The following is a 17,392-nucleotide window of genomic DNA, read 5'->3' as shown; positions in this document are numbered from 1 at the left end:
TTTTTTTTTGGCAATACTGGGCATTGAACTCAGGGTTACTCTACCACTGAGCTAAATCCTAGCCCTTTCTATTTATTTTTGATTTTTTAATTTAATTTTATTTTTTTGAGCTAGGATCCTGCTAAATTGTTGAGGCTGGCCTCAAATTTGTGATCCTCCAGCCTCAGCCTCTCAATTTGCTGGGATTACCAGTGTGTGCCAACAGACCTGACTGAAGGGTAAAGAAACTTCCTATGGCAATTTTGAACCTCTTCTTGCATCTAAGATTATATTAAAAAACAAAAACAGAAAAATGAACGCACATTGCCAATTTTGCTTTATTACTTAAAAGCAGTAACTTAAAAAAAATTTATGTAAGCTCATATATGATTGAGAAAAGGTATTGAAAAGAAATATGAGATGACAATGACCAAATTCCTGTTTATTATTATATTACAAATTTCCATAATATTTTAAAATTTAACATTCAATCTCTTATTATACCTAATTTACAAACCTCAAAGAGCTTTGTATTTTTGTTTCAGTCATCTATTAAGGGTCTTAGAACATATATCCTCCGCCAGTAAGAAGGCAAATACTGTACAGTGTATAACCTTACCTTATTTTCCCCACTGCAGCCACTGTTGTCGTCATTATCAGCATCTTCATCATCTTCACCCTCCTCTTCTTCCTCTTCTTCCTCCTCATCTTCTTCAGGTAGTCGAACAGTACTATCATAACCATAAAGACTGAGAAGTTCATGAATTGGCATGTCGCCTTCCTAAATAAACCAAAATAAAAGTCAGTTTCTGAAATTGGTGATTTCGTATTTCTAGACTATACCACAACTACACAAAAGATTACCTTTAAAACTTTTATCAAGAATTTTCAAATAATAAAAGGTAAAATATTTCTAAAGCCTAAAATCCTAAAGTATTTTAAATATTCCTGTAAGCCTCATCAATTATAATTCCAACCAAATCACTGAAAAGTAGTGATAACATATGCAGGAATGATACTGAATATATTAGTTACATAACAAATATATGGCTATCGTAATCCAGAATCATTTACTTGTGCAATTCTTGCCATCTATGTTATGGAACTCTTACATTATCTCCATTTCATAGATAAAAGAATACAGGTAAACATTTCCTTCAAAACCACAAGTTACACATCATGGAGCCAGATTTAAATTGGCTAACTCAAAAAGTCCATAAAAAAAGTACACAATGGTGCCTCATCCAGGAACCTTCTTTAATCCTCCCAACAAACAAACCTTCTGTGGATGAAATAGATATATCCTTATTCAGTGAAATGATGCCAATTTTCTGTAGAAGATGCTCAACTCTAATCAGTAATGAAGTGACATAAGTATCAGGATAACACAACAAAATTATGATTATAAAAAGTTTAATCCTAATTATTTAAACACCACACACACACACACACACACACAAATAACACACATAAACACACAATGAGCAAAAACAGAAGTGTTGGTCAGTTTAAATCTCAGAAAAATGGTACTTGTGAAATAAGACATGTTTTATATTTCCCCAGCATTTTGTGCCTTACTTATGGAAAGAAATCAGTTCAACCCATGTGTTGAACACATTGCTCCAGAGACAATGAGTATGTCAGAATGTAAAATAAAACCTGATACTATCACACAGATAACAAAAATTAACCCCCATCATCAGGAATCCACACTCAGTAAGTAATCTAACAATTATAATTTGAAACTCTTTCTTTTGGGGGGTTGTGTATTACGGATTGAACCTAGTGGTGCTTTATCCTTTTATTTTTTTATTTTGAGACAGGGTCTGTTGTTGAAGGTAAGTTGTTGAAGACATCACTAATTTGCTGAGGCTAACCTCAAACTTGCAATCCTCCTGTCTCAACCTCCCAAAATGCTGGGATTTCAGGTGTACAGCACCATACCTGGCTTATAATTTGAAAATTTGTTACAGGAAAAAAATACCAATTGATACTTCTATTTCCCATTGTAAATGGAAACCAATTTGTAATCCTGTATCTGAAAGAGAAACCAAGGATTTGCAGATGGTATAACCTGAAAAGTGGTAACTATATCATGTAAGATATTGCCACTCCAGCTGAAATGACCAGTTGACATACTTAACTGACAACTTTTACACTATGGTTATGTACAGCATATAGTGTTTGAGGTGTTCAAGGATCTGGTCTATGCAGATCTGGCCCATGTACCAAGGATCTGGTATAGGACATTGAAACTGGCATATCAGGAGTCAGTACTTAGTAAAACAGAACTTCAAAATCAAGAGGAAGAAAGAGAAGAAAGATACAGAAAAGGAAAGTTTTATACACAATAATAGTTGTTATCAAGTATCTCTTATGTTCCAGGAAGCTATGATACATGCTTTGATTTCACCTTCTCTCTCTTAAGCAGTCAGAACATTACACAATCTCATTAGATAAACAAAACAAAACAAAACAAAAACCTAGGAGGAGTGTTTGCTACCTTTATTTGCAAATGAGGAAAACAAGCAGAGACAAACAGCGTGCACTGAGATAAAAACTTTATTGTAATACCCAGAACTCCTAATCCCACCTCATATAATATTAAACTCACCTTGCACCCCAAATTAGAAGCAGGTTCAGTACCTAAGTTACTACTATGAACAAGAGTCACTAATGCCACCAGTATGAATAAGAGCCAAAGCAGGAACCACTAGTAGAGCGGTTTGCAACTAATATTTATATAGGCTTTAAGAATTCATGAAGATCTTGTTCCACATTTAGCTTATCCTCAAAACCATCCAAATGTATGTTAATATTTCCCCTAATTTTTATTTATGTTTTAAAATTCAAGATGAAGTCTCACTATCTTGAACTCACATTTCTTATCACAACCTCCCAAATAGTTGGGATTACACGTGTACACAGCACTGTGCCCAACTACCTTCAAATTTTTACAACTGAATTAACTTATATTTTGAGAGACCACACAACTACTTAAGTGGCAGTGCTCTACTTTGAACTCATCTTCTAGACTAGAGTAAAACACTTGATTTACTCTAAGATACAGATTATCAAATAAATATCCTCCAGTTCTCTATTGTTGTTCTTATTCACAAGAAGTAAAACCACCTTGAAGGCTTATTAAAACAGGATGCTAGGCCTCACCCAAGTCTCTAACCTAATAGGACTTAGATGAGGTGTCTAAGAATCTTTCTTTTTAAAAAGTCCCAGGTAATACTGCTGGTACTAGTATGGGACCACCTTGAGAATCACTAATCTCAAAGATCTAGTATAAGGTATCAGCTAATCAGCCTTTCCAGTGAAAGTAGTAAGGCATGAATATTTTCTTTAATAATGCTTATCACCATTTTGTTACCCTACAAAAGATTATATACTCACTGAATATTCCACTATGAAGAACAAAGAATGTCTGACATCCATGATCTCATCAAAATTTTTCCCTCTTGCATGCAAAGATAGTGTGACTCACTGCGTAAAAATTCATTTCTCAGAGAAAAATTTAGCAATCCTTCCAATATTGACTAAGTGGAGAACAGAAAGGGTGAAAAGTGGACTCAGTATAGTGCATTTGAAGGAGAACTATTTGAATTAGAAGAAAACAGTATAGAACTATGACAGAAAGAAAGACAGGAAGTGGCAACAGAAACAAAAATGAAAAATCAGGTCAACTTGATTACAACAGATACACTTTACAGAAACTAGCAAAAAGAAATTAATTTCAAATAGCTACACATTACTGAAAGATCAGTTATAGATAAAGTTAGGATTGGTATTTTTGTTTTTAACCTGGTTTCTCTAGGGTTACTTAGATTCTAAAAGGGAGTGTTATACTCAAGAACTTTTTTGAGGTATGATGTTTTATTGTTACTGTTAAATTAGGAATATTGTTTTTAACTCAATTTCACTGATCACCAGAGAACTGCAAAACAAAAACCACAATGAGATATCATCTTACCCCAGTTTGAAGGGCTATCATCAAAAAGAAAAGGGAACACATACACTGTTCGTGGGAATGTAAATTAGTATAGCCATTATGGAAATCAGTATGCAGGTTCCTTAAAAATCTAAAAAAAGAACCACCATATAACTCAGCAGCTCTACCACTGGGTATATATCCTAAGGAGATGAAATCATATCAAAAAGATATCTGCACACTCATGTTCATTGCCACCCCATGTACCATTCACAATAATCAAAATACACAATCAGCCCAGATATCCTTCAGTGGATGAATGGATAAAGATGATGAGAAATATTTATAGAATACTATTTGAACATAAAAAGAATGAGGTCTTCTCATTTACTGCAACAAGTATGGAATTAGAGGTCATTATTCAGTCAATTAAGAGAAATATGCAAATTTTCATTTGTGGAGATTAATAAGGACAGAAAGAAATAATGGTCACTAGATACTGAGAAGGGGATATAAGGACCCCAAATCAAAATATAGAAATTATTTTTGTTTCTTCCTTTACACAGTAGGGTACCTACTGGTTAAAACAATCACATATATTTCAAAATGATTAGGACAGTATGAATTCCCAACACACAAAAATGACAATTGGCTTAAGAGAAGGAAATGCTTACTGCCGTGATTTGATTATGATATACTGTACACATCTACTGAATGACCATAATGTACCCCATAAATATGTACAAACATCTCAATTAAAAAAACTGTCTGTATATGTGTATGTGTGTATATCAGATAAACAGAAAAACATAAAAAAAACTGCAGAGGGATAGTATACAATTCTTATTTTTGACTGGACTCAGAAGTAGAATCTCTTAGGACAGTCTGCGTCTCTTGACAATCAGTTCCTCTTCAGACAGACTGAAAAGTTCATAGGTTTCTCCTAGCTCTTTTAGACCCCAGGCAACAATGTACAGCAGTATTCATCAGTCCAGACATGTCCTTCTGTCCTTTTTTTCAATAACCAAGTTGAGAATGCTCAGATTGTCTTCCATGATTCAACTGTGAACAGATTTGTTTTTTTCTCTAGTTTTCCTTGGTCTGTAAATAGAAGTAACCCTTACTCGGTAGTAGGCAGACACAGTATGACCCAGATAACCGGCGCTTCATGGTTTGCTTCTGGAATGACACCAGTTAAAGAAAGACAACTGTCACAAGCAGTGAATCTGGGAGACTTAGAAACTGACAGCACCAGGTGACAAAAGTTGATATGAAAAAGGAAAACCAGAAAAGTAGAAGCAAAGAAAATATATCTTGGTGGCCCTGGAGTCCCCAAGGCCTGGTTACCCTTAATGAAATCCCTTGGGTCTTATGCCAAATTCTTCATTTTGGCAGTTATTTCTAGATGGATTTCTTTCTGTCTTTGTACTCCACAGGTTCTGATGCTATGCACAGTAATGCTATCCTATACAGCAAATATTGTTATTTCTCTCTTGGGAAGAAACAAAACTGATGAATAAATTCAAACAACAGTACGTTACTGTATTAGGAGCTGTTAGTCACCTGTTTTAGAAGACTTCTCATGTTATTCAAGTCTGCATTCTACCAGGTGACTAAGGGGCCTTCAACTTAATTGGAACATCAGAATAACCTAGCAGTGTTTTATTCCCATTCATACAAATATTAACAGAATAGAAAAGGGGGAACAAAGAGGGAACACAGTAGATCATAGCTGTGGGTCACAGACAGCTTTGAAATTAAGATTTATTTAGAGGTCATCATGTGCCAGATATTGAGCCAAGTGCTTTAGATATATTGTCTTTATAATAACAACTGAACCTTAACAATGTTAATCCCAAGTCACCATGCTGATTAAGGAGTGCAACTGAATTATGAACCCAGGCAGCTAACTCACTTACTTATATATGTATATATATTGCCTTCCTGGATTCCTGGAAACCTAATGTGGTAAGTGCACATTACCTTGATGTAGTATGAAGATAAAAAGTACTGGGTTAATAGATTATGAGGAACAGTGAAAATGGGCATAATACAAGTGAACAAAAATATAAGACTATGCATTTACTTACATATTGTGCTTTAAGAAATAAGCTATCTAAGCACTGAAACAAAAAGGGGGCAATCATCTGCATAAGCTAAAGGGAAGCCAAATAAAGGTAAAAATATAGACTTTTAAAAAAGACAAAATATCTAAAATGAAGTCTGTTCCACGTGTAAGATGATAGGGTAAAGTCATCAAACACATCAGTAAAAAGGCTGGAGTGTTGTCAATCATCTGGCTGAAAAAGAGGTGATTTCTCTCTTGCACCAAAGGGTTAGTCATTAAGAAATTATTGTATGTGACAACAGATGCTAGCTAGCCTAGATGTTAGGGCCATTAAGTGGGTAGACTCCTCTTATATCTACTGTACCAAAATGGACAAAACCATAAACGCTTATGAAGAGAGGAGAAAGAAGGAAAGAACCTTATTTCTAGCCAGGAAGACCTAAGGGACCACATTCAGATTAGAGAGATGGTTCCTAAGGTAATCAACCTCTTGGGGTTGGGGCTTGGTTAGAAGATAAACTATGAAGGGATGAAGGCAATGAACTCTTTATAACCCCTATGCTGGGCTTTCTTTTGTATTTATATAATTCAGTTGTATGTATACCTCAAGAAAAATCTCAGTCTCTCACATTTTAATTTTTATTTTCCAGCTCTGGAGATTCATTGGGAACATGCCAAATGTAAAAAATATATATTAAATATTAATATTGCTAAAGTGTGATTTTTTTTCCAAAAATATATCTAAATGCATAAAGATACAGCTAATCCTGATCTTTCTTTTCCCAAATGTAGTGCTATAATTGTGCCCAATTACTAATCTCTGAATTTTAAGAGTATTTGGAAAACAAAGTTAAACTTGAGAACTGCTAAATTCATGGCAAATGAAGTATCTTTACTCTGGGAATGATTTTGATATTCTTCCTACTATCACTACAATAAATTCTAACGTATTTATATCTATTAAAACATTAAAAAAAATTTTTTTTGTAGTTATAGATAGTAATGTGGTGCTGAGGATCAAACTCAGGGCCTCATACATGCAACGCAAGTGCTCTGTCACTGAGCTACAATCCTAGCCCCCATTAAAACATTTAAATACTAAATTTATTTAATTAAAATACCTTTAATGTTGACTACATACATACAATTATAATAGTACAAATCAAAGCTGCTTCTATCAACAGTTTCCACTAAAAAGTTAGAATTCAAATCAAACTTAAAGCCACATACTATGCAGTTACAGTCACTTTATGAACAAATTATTAGGAGTTTGTTCACAATTACTTCATAAAATCATTACATGCAACCAATATGTCAGGTGAAAAACACACTGTCACTTTCTAATGTAATTAATATTTTGTTTCTCTAAAAGCAAATGTAATCAACATAAAATCTTGTGCATTTTTAAAAAATAAGAACAAAAACAAATTTGGTTTGATTCATACCTAACAACTTTATAACTATAGGAAATATAACATACCAACCCTCAAACACCTTAGCTTCAGATTACATACGAAAGCATTGGTGATACTCTTAAACCTAAGATTTCAATGGTTTTTGAGAGAAGTTAAAAGAAGAATGTGAGAAGGAATAAGACTGGGTGAAATAAAAGGATTGGTTCCATTGTCTTTTTTGTTACTTTTTCTAACTTTTATAAATAATTCTATTTTAATTACTATTTCCTAAAGAGGGATTATTTGAAAGCAAATTTGGGGGGACTAAGAGGAGATAGAAATGTGAAATAGAGAAATAGGGAAAGATAATGATATACCTATAATATCAGCAGGACCCATTAACAATTTTATACTAAGTAAATGTTAATAGCCCATTCTCTGAAATAGAAGCAAATCATCATTCCACCTCATAAATTATTACAAACTGTACTAACACAGAATGTGATAATATGGAAAATATAACATGTTCCTCCTATGCCTATGCCTTTTACCCCATGATAGTTTATTTGAAAATATAGCTAAAGTTTCTGTGACTATAGGCAAATAATTGAAAATAACTGCCTTTCCATTTCAGAAATATATGAAGCTACTGAGTGATAAATTAATTGTCCCCTGCCCCCAAATATACAAATTTATTTGGAGATGGATCTCTTGGTAGAGTGCTTGCCTAGCATGCATAAGGCCTGGGGTTTAATCCTCAGTACCATCCACAACATGCATTTCATAAATCAATTGTTTTCCTTGATGTTCACCTAGGTTTTGATTCCAAGCAAATTATCCCTGTCTAATGCTATCTAAAGAAGATTTCTAAGTTTATAATGTGCTTTTAATCAATTCTTGAAAGGTTTTGTGATAACCAATATACACCACTGCCACCAAGACCGATATTCTTCTCTGGCTCAAAATAATTAAATTATTAAATTGCTTAGGCACTATGGATTAAGTCAGCTCTAATCACTAAATGATCCAAAATGGTACCATCTAATAAGACTTGCCTAAATGGCAAGAGAACTTCTTTATAAGCTCTTAAATTTTTTTTTTTTTGTACCAGGGATTGAACCCAGAGGTGCTTTACCACTAAGCTACATTCCCAGCACTTTTTATTTTGAGCCAGGGTCTTGCTAGGTTGCTTAGGGCCTTGATAAATTGCTGAGGCTAGCCTTGAACTTTCAATCCTCTTGCCTCAGCCTCCTGAGTCACTGGAATTACCGGTACATACTATCATGCCAGCTTCAAACTAAAATTCTGAAACATAGTCATTATTACTATGAAAGTAAAAACAGTCATTTTTCCATATTATATATTCCAAATCCTTAAAAGTTGGCACTGTCATTTATCTAATGTTCTTTTTAACATGGAGTATAAGCAGATCATATTATAGAGCATGCCAGATTGATTTATGTAGTCATTCATTCTTTTTTTTTTTTTTTGGAGTGATCACTCTGCTATGTACCATGAATTACACTGGTGAATAAAACTGACAGGTCCCTTCTCCTCACTAAATTCGTGGAGGCTACAAATAATAAATTAAATAAAAATTTAAAAATTGAGTTAGGATTTTAAAAAAGCATTGAATAGGATACAATAGTGGTTAAAACCAACCAACCAAAAAATAACACTAATTGAGGAATAGGAAAGACCATTCTGTAGGAGCAACAACAAATTCATAGGAGCTAGCCTTTGAAAATATGTACCAGAGTGTTTATTTGTGAAAAAGTTTCAAAGCAGGGAAAAACTGGAAAATCCAAGAACAAAGCAGCTAGTATGGTTATGGTTATGAAATAGCAATAACAGGGGCAATGCAGTATATGGATGAGAAATCTTATCATTCAGATAGCCTTGCACAAGGCTGAATTTTCTTTAGGAATAACAGGAAGTTAGGAGGTTGCAATAAACTCAATTACATTTTCAAAAGATCATCATGGCTGCTGGGAGGAAATATAGTAGGAGCAAGACAGTAAAAGAGAAATGGGAAACCAGTTAAGAAGCTACAGTAATAATCTAGGATAGAAGTGATTGCAACCTGGGAAGAGAGGGAACAAAAGAATCAGACAAGAAATATTTTTGTGGGTAGAAATGATACGCTTATTTAGAAATTTGATATTGGGAGAGAAGGAAGCTAACTCCCTAGTTTCTGACTTAAACAAAAGGGTAAACAGTAATAGTATGTTTCAGAGAGAGAGAAGTAGGGAAGGAACAGTCACAGAGAGAACAATCAACAGTTCTTGCTTGGATATTTAAAATTTACAGATGTCTGTTGAAATATACAAGCAGACATGCCAAGTTGGATGAACAAATTGGAGATAGGGAATAATTTAATACTAGCAATGTAGAAAAACTGAGCATATACAAAAACAGGTTGATCAGATTTTCAAAATTTGTTGTGCACACAATTCAAACCTGCTTAATGACACTGAAGATCTGAATCCCATTCCCAGAGATCCTGATTTCGTATGCCTGGAGAGAGGCAGAGGAATCTGCTGTTTTAAAAATAAGTCTATGGACCAGGGTTGTGGCTCAGTGGTAAAGTGCTTGCCTGGCATGTGTGAGGCACTAGGTTAGATCCTCAGCACCAAATAAATAAATACATAAATAGACAGATAAAATGCTGTTCTTCTACAACTAAATAATATTTTAAAAAATATAAGTCTACGACAACTCTGATGATGCAGTTGACCCTCATAACTGCACTTTGAGGTGCATTTATCTAGTTAGAAACAGGAGGGAAAAAAACACAACTGAGAATCAAGAAATGCAAACATTTAAATCTTGGCTAAAGGAAGAAGAGTCTGCAAGACAGTGAATAGTGCGAGGGGGAGAGAATGGATAGAAAAAAATAAAGTGGGGTACTCCAGAATTCAAGTAGAAGAAGGGAACAGTAAACTGCATTTATTAGCACTGAGAAAAAGTGAGGTAGACAGAGGAAAGTGAATATAATAAAGAATATAACAATTAATGTCAAGGGTCACCTTGATAGGAAGGGACAGAACAATCCAGAACACTTTATGCAGTAAATGGGAGATGATGACAATTCTTAAAATATTTTGGCTTTGAAGGGAAGTAAATAAAAGGTGTAGTAACTGGGGAAAAGTAGTAGGAATGTAAGAGGAAACTTAGAATTGTTTTACTTTATAGTCCATTTTGACCCAGCCCTGTGACCCCTTACCAAATTCACTACTGAATTCTATTATTTCACATAATAAAACTATTTTTTTTTTTTTTTTTTTTTTTTTAAAATATCTTTATTTTTTTTTAATTTGTTTATTTTTATGCGGTGCTGAGGATCGAACCCAGGGCCTCACGAGTACAAGGCAAGCACTCTATACCACTGAGCCACAACCCCAGTCCCCAATAAAACTATTTTTTAAACACTATTTAATTTCAAACTTTAAATATTCCACCTATGATCAAATGATATTCCCTGAAACTAGAGCATCAAAATTTCAATGTTTTCTCTCTCCACAAAAAAGTTATAACTGCTTCATCCTCTAGCTCTTAATATTATTTACCCTTGCAAGATCCTCTATTTCAGAACTGAAGTTTGTTTCTCCTTCCATCATTTCTTCCTCTTCTAATGTTCGTTCATCATCAAAATCATGAACCAGCATGTCAGCTGATGGATCAAATTCATGGTCATCTGATGTTGCTGAACCTCCTGGTAAAGAATATTTTTAAAAATATGGTAAACCAAATTAGGTATATCTTATTAATTTAGTGTACATACATTATTGAAGCCACATATAAGTAAAAAAATTATCATAGAAAGTTATAACAGTAAATATTACTGCTTTTTAAAATTCCTGAACTTATTCATTATCACACACACACTCACACACACACACCCAAAACTCTTCTAGGAGAGAGCTTTACTGTTGAGCTACATCCCCAGTCCTACATAAAACACTCTTCTAAGGGTTTAGAGTTTGACCCGTTTTTACTCCTATAGTTTCAGTTACAACTGCAAAATTGAGGGAGGGTAAATATTTATAGCTTTAAAAACTGTGCTATAATCTTCTGATTGTGAAGCTTAAGTTGTAAAGAATAAATTGATCATATCAATTAAAAATAACTTTGGGTGTAGGAAAACTCACAATCTTAACCATTTAAATACTGTTTGATAGACTCAATGAGCAATGAGTAAAGATCCCTCTGGCCCCTGAGAAGAATATATAGTAATGTGAAATAAACAGTCATTTGAATATACTTATCTGCTGCATGAAGACCTTTGGTCAATGACAGGCTGCATATACAATGGTGCCTATAGCATACAGTTTAGGTGTGTAGTAGACTATACCACCTAGGTTTATGTATACACACTCTTCAATGACACATTTACCTGGAATGTATCCCTATCATTGAATTACCTGGGATAATATAGTATAGTGAAAATACAGATGAACTCAAGTATTCTTCTATCAGCACTTCCTTGAGAACACATTCTAATATTTGAGTAGGTGACTTTAACTTACTAAGTTGATTTTGTTCTGAAATTCCTCAAAGACAGAGATAAAAGCAAAATTTATTAAAATTGCATACAAAAACTCTCTTTGAAACCATTAAATATAGTCTAGGGTAACTATTATGGAAGCCTGTCCATTTTTATATTGGTGATTAGGGAATTTTGCTAGACTCAATAGGGTCAATCTTTGTAATGGTAGACTGTAAAGGCTGGGGATTATAGTTTCTATAAATTAATCGACAAATTTGACCATTGCCAAACCTGGACTTAAGTTTGAAAAAGCATTACTTAACATCAATTTAAACTGTTCGAAGTTATATTAACAGATGTACTAATCCTTTTTCACTCTAATAAGAGAACTATTAAATAAAACAAAGAGACATACAGGTTGACTTTTGAAAGCCAGACTACTAGGGATAAGAAAATACCAAAAGCTCAGAGCTCTTCAGTCACCTTCCAAATTTTTAAAAAATAAGAACCATTTTTTTCTGCTTAGTATTGCCAGATAGTATGCTCAAGCACTTCACATACAGTACACCTCACTAATCTTCAAACAATTTTATCAAGTAGGTATTGTCACACCATTTAAAAGGAGGGAAAAAAAAAAAAGACTTTAGGTTTAGAGAGTTTAAGTAGCACCCCAGAACTCATAGAGACTGTAGGTGGCAAAGATGGAATCTGAATCCTGTGTCTAATTCCAATTCCTATGTTTTTACTGCACTCCATGCCTTATGTAAGTCCTTAAGTATCCTGCTTCAAAGAGTACTTAAGAACAGCCTATGTTTACTAAGATGAGTGAATCGTAAGCCAGGTCAGACAGCAAAGCACACTTTGAAGGCAGTGTGCTCAGAGGAGCATTTAAAAAAATGGTATTAAATATGAATTACTAAATATATAACTGCTAGCCAAATCATATATAAGATTATATTAAAATGAGTTATTAATGATTATCAGTTTTAGAATTACAAAAAACCTAGAAAAGCATACTATCTTAATTTCTACTGGAATTAAGAAAAACTTGGCATACATTTAGAAAGGCATCCTAACAGTGAGTGAGGGATTAGATACAACGGTTTCCATAGGAGCACAAGAATGATTAATTTAGATGTAAACTTTTGTCTTAATTGTTATCTCTTTTTTCCAAGTTTTCAAAGGAAACTTTCAGTTCACACAGGAATCTTCCGAGATACACAGCAGTCAATAATTAAGTCTTTCTACAGATGATGCTCTACTTTTCTTCTCCTTTGTAGGCAGAAACACCCTTAAAAAAAACCAAACCTCATACCATTTCTTTGTACATTATCCTAATCATAACATAATTCTTAAATGCAGGTATTATCAAAAATAATCACACTAATTCCTAATTATTCGTTACTCTCGTACCAACTAAAAACTAACAAACCTCAAGCCATGAATACACAGTATCAAATCACAAGTACTATTTAACTTACCAGAAGTCCCTATTTTTTGTCATCATCTGTAAAGCCAAGTAAGACGTTTCACTGCCTCACAACATTAAATAACAAAAGTGTAGGTGAATTTCTTCCGTTTCATTCCAAATTCTCGCCTACATACACACTGCACTTTTTTCTGTTAAAACTTTCAATTTCTGTTGTTTTTCTAGCCTTAATCTGACTGTTTTGTTTTACCTGACTTTTTACCTTGTTTTTTAGGTAACTAATCATCCTAACTAACTAATCATCCTATTCCTTTCTGTCAATTGCTAGGTCCATCATTAGGCTGTTTACAGGACTGGGGGTGAGGATCGGGGAGGATACCACATAATAAATTCTTAGGAGTAGGGAGTCTAGTGCGTTGTATACATAAAAATTTGCTTCAGTGTTAAGGCAAATATCACAGCTTTATCACAAAATGCCATCTTACTGCATAAAAGGTAGTTTATGCCTTTTCAAAGATTCTAATGGCTACTAGTGTCATAGGTAAAGCTTTTCATTGTACCTCCACTTTGGTTTACAGGTTACATTGGCTGATGTCTTGAACAAACCACTTAGTATGGTCATGTGATTATAATTATTAATATTGATTCCAAAGTACACATGCTATAAAGGGCACAGTCTTTTGCCATGGACCAATTTTTTTTTTTTTTTTTTTTTAACATGGGGCTTCTAATTCTTGATTTTCTCCATTAACTTTTGTTAATTCTCTACTAGCATTACTTACAACAAACATTATTTTTTGCAGAAGCCTGATATTAAAAAACATTGTCTAACTCTAAATATTTTCCTCAGTCTGAAAACAATCTAAAAAATAAAATAATCTACATGTATAAGTATTCAACAAGTAGCAAAGGTGATTAAAGATATTTGTGTTCTTTAATCTCCATTATTCTTTCTGTTCTGCCCAGGCTGATGCAAACTGAGTTGTTTTGGAGAAGTTATTTTTATATATTTATGCACTTGTTACTTAATGCCTCAAAACTGATAAAAAAAAAATCTAAACAGTCTAAATACTAATGAACACTAGAACCTATTTTTTGCAATGAAAATGATCAGTTTGAAAAAAAATCCTGGAAACAATTCTACTTTCTAAAAAAGATATGATGATATAATACTTATGTGAGGTCAGATTACTTCCAATTTCAACCCATCCAGAACATATCTATAAACCAGAAAGCTAAAAATATCCCTGAGTTTCAGAAACGTCACAAAGCATGTTAGAAAAAGTAAAATGCTTTCAGTTGAAATAAAGACAAAATCAACTGGAAACTGAGCACTCTAGTTATTTACAAGAGTTCCGGAAGTAATCTAGTCCAACCCTACCGTATATAATGATTTTTATTCATGAAAAGGACCCTGGACCATTATTTTAAGCATTTCTGAAAAAAAGCTTTCTTCCTAAAACTAAAGACACAGAAAGGTGATTGCTACAATAATATGGAATAATGTGGAATGTATCTCATATCTAAATATTCAATATATGTGAGATGTGTTTTAAATAAAACATTACCAGGCTTCAGAAGGCTCCCTTTCACACTCTTCTATATAGGGATGCTCCTTAATCCAAATAACCCATGACTTGGTAAAGTCCCTGGACACTAAGGCAAAAAGACTAGTACCTGACTCTTTCCTTCCTGCTCCTGAACTTCAATATGAATGCTGTACCCAGAAGTACCAAAGATCCTGAGATCATGAGAACCCTAAATCTTAAATTTAGATTTTATATAAAATAGTCTAATTTCTAAACACCACTACAGTGACCAAACTAAAAAATCTGTGACCCTAATTGATCACAAGTTTACACCTTTAAGATAGGAATAAAAAAACTGTATCTGAGGGAAAATAAAAAAGTCTAGATGAAAGGTCAGAGAATAAAACTTGATACTACTCAAATTTAAGAATTGCTTCCTTAACTTACAATACTATTAAATTCTTGAATCTTTTTTTACTTTATTTTCCTGCCCCAATAAATATATTAATAAGTTTTTTTCCTCAAATGAAACATTCTGAATGTCCTACACAAATAAATGTCTAACCTAATTGATTCCCTTTCAAAGCATACACTTTGCATATGCTTCAATTCAAATAACAATTTGAAATCATAATAAATACATACAGCAATTCATCAATGAAAAAGAGGAAAGGAGGGGGAGGGAGGAAGAGGACCCAAAAATAGTCATGAGGACAAACCCACGGCAGCCTCACCTGTACTTTCACGGGCAGTCAAACATTTCATCCATTTCTTTTTCCCCAGAGAAAAGAAGCATTCAGAAAAAAAGGAAGTCAGATGACAGTCTAACTCCTCTAGCCTTTATGCAACTAATAGGACAAATGTTAGGCAATTATAGATCATAAAAAAATATAGAAAATACTTACCTGGACTTGAAGACTCAACAGATGGCTGAAGAGGGGGAGAAAAAAAGACAAATTAGCATTTTTGTATAGCACATCTTCCCAAACAATATAGGAAGCATCTGATGACAAACATCACACCAAAAACTATGGTAAGCTTTAATGTCTGAATTGTTTTAAAATAAACTAAAACCTTCAACATAACCCTTTACTTTCTATTATATTTAAGCATAGAGAAAAATTTAGAATACTACTCAATCTAGAAAAAAGATAATAATATGAAATTCATTCAGATTTTAAAAGCAAAAGCGGGCCTCATAACATGTGGATTAAGAGGCATGATTTTAGATCTTGGAATTTTCTGAAATACATTTTGTCTTTCCAATAAAGAAAAAAACTATGCACAAAGTTTGCTATCAAACTGGTCTATGGCTTTAAAAAAATGAACTGTGCAAATGGAGGCAGAAACAACTTAAAGGCATCATTATAAATAAAAATTATGTTGTAAGAAAGAAAAAGGAAAGAATTAAAAATGTTATGTGAAGTATAGACTAACTTTAACAAAAAATAATTATTTCTTAAAAGTTATCACAGAATTAGTAACCATTCAAACTAAAGACTAGAAAGGGTAGGTTATCTGAGGGGAGACTGCAAGATTTCCAATTATAACGTTTCCTCTACTGTACCATTCTCTCATAAATTTAACCACAAGCAACTGGAAAACATGAAGATGAAAATTTGTAGGAACTTATTTTAGTAATGTTACCACATGTCAGTAAGTATGTGGTTGTGTTTTACCTCAATTGTTAATTTACAACTATAAACAAGTTTTATCTACATATTCCTACAAGACAAATTCAGTAAAAGATGTTTAAATGACATAAATTTATAAATAAAACTTTGCCAATTCATTCAGAGGTACCTATTTCACGTCCATTAGAAGACAGACAGGGAGGAAGGCCAAAAGCACTAGCAATAGAATGATAGGGATACTGCAGTATTCTTTGCTTCTGCTAAGTAATGGGACAGAGAGAGGCAAGAAGAAAAAGAAATTAGGAAAATGATGCTTAATTTTTCAAAAGCTAGGGTCAAAGACAAATTCCTATAAAATGTTTTAAGTTCCATTTTGAAAATTGTATACAGTGTACTATCTTAAGTATGGCATTCTAAATTTCATGGTGACTTGGGTTCTTGGGGCACACTTTTCCAATGGTCCTATTTTTTTCCCTATCAATTCTTGGAATGGTTCTTTCTTATAGCATTATCTAAGAAAAAATAACAATATCTAGTATTTTATTTCCAATGCCACAACACTACAATTATTTAAAAGTTACTCTGCTGGAACAGTCAATATAATGCTTTTTTCCTCCAATTAATTACTCCTGAGAGTGGGGGTGACATGAAGAGAGTAATGTAACCACAAAAAGGGTTTCTAGCTTGCTTAACATCTTTTGGGGCATAGCTACGACTTGAAATGGTTTTAACCATCACAATTATTACACAGCAAACTAATATTTTAAAATATTAATTCACTCATGTTTCATGCAGTTAAATTTTATTTTCCAAGTATAAACCCAATCTCCATATAAGGCTACAGCAACATTATTGACCACCTTCATCAGATTGTTCACTACCACAGGGAGTCTTACAATGTTGGTTTTCTTTTCTTTTTTAGTACTGGTATTG

The 17,392-nt window shown here is 33.4% G+C and overlaps 1 protein-coding gene across 7 annotated transcripts in view; it reads right to left on the bottom strand.

Annotated features, from left to right (window-relative positions):
* Positions 1–17,392, bottom strand: part of Mier1 (MIER1 transcriptional regulator) — a 58,023-nt gene that overhangs the window by 27,903 nt on the left and 12,728 nt on the right. For 6 of the 7 annotated variants that reach the window (XM_046451051.2, XM_046451050.2, XM_046451052.2 and 3 more), the window contains 3 exons: positions 15,731–15,755; positions 10,948–11,093; positions 599–760 (listed from right to left, as the gene is read on the bottom strand). In XM_046451051.2, the coding sequence (XP_046307007.1) occupies positions 599–760; positions 10,948–11,093; positions 15,731–15,755 (333 nt within the window). Of the gene's footprint in view, positions 1–598; positions 761–10,947; positions 11,094–15,559; positions 15,597–15,730; positions 15,756–17,392 lie in introns of all 7 variants that reach the window. The other variant, XM_046451055.2, reaches the window with a different exon arrangement.

Source organism: Marmota monax, unplaced genomic scaffold, assembly GCF_021218885.2.
Source record: "Marmota monax isolate L192 unplaced genomic scaffold, Marmota_monax_Labrador192_F-V1.1 WCK01_AAM20220418_F8-fsc00023, whole genome shotgun sequence".
Lineage (NCBI taxonomy): Eukaryota > Metazoa > Chordata > Mammalia > Rodentia > Sciuridae > Marmota > Marmota monax.
This window is presented reverse-complemented; position numbering and strand designations above follow the sequence as displayed.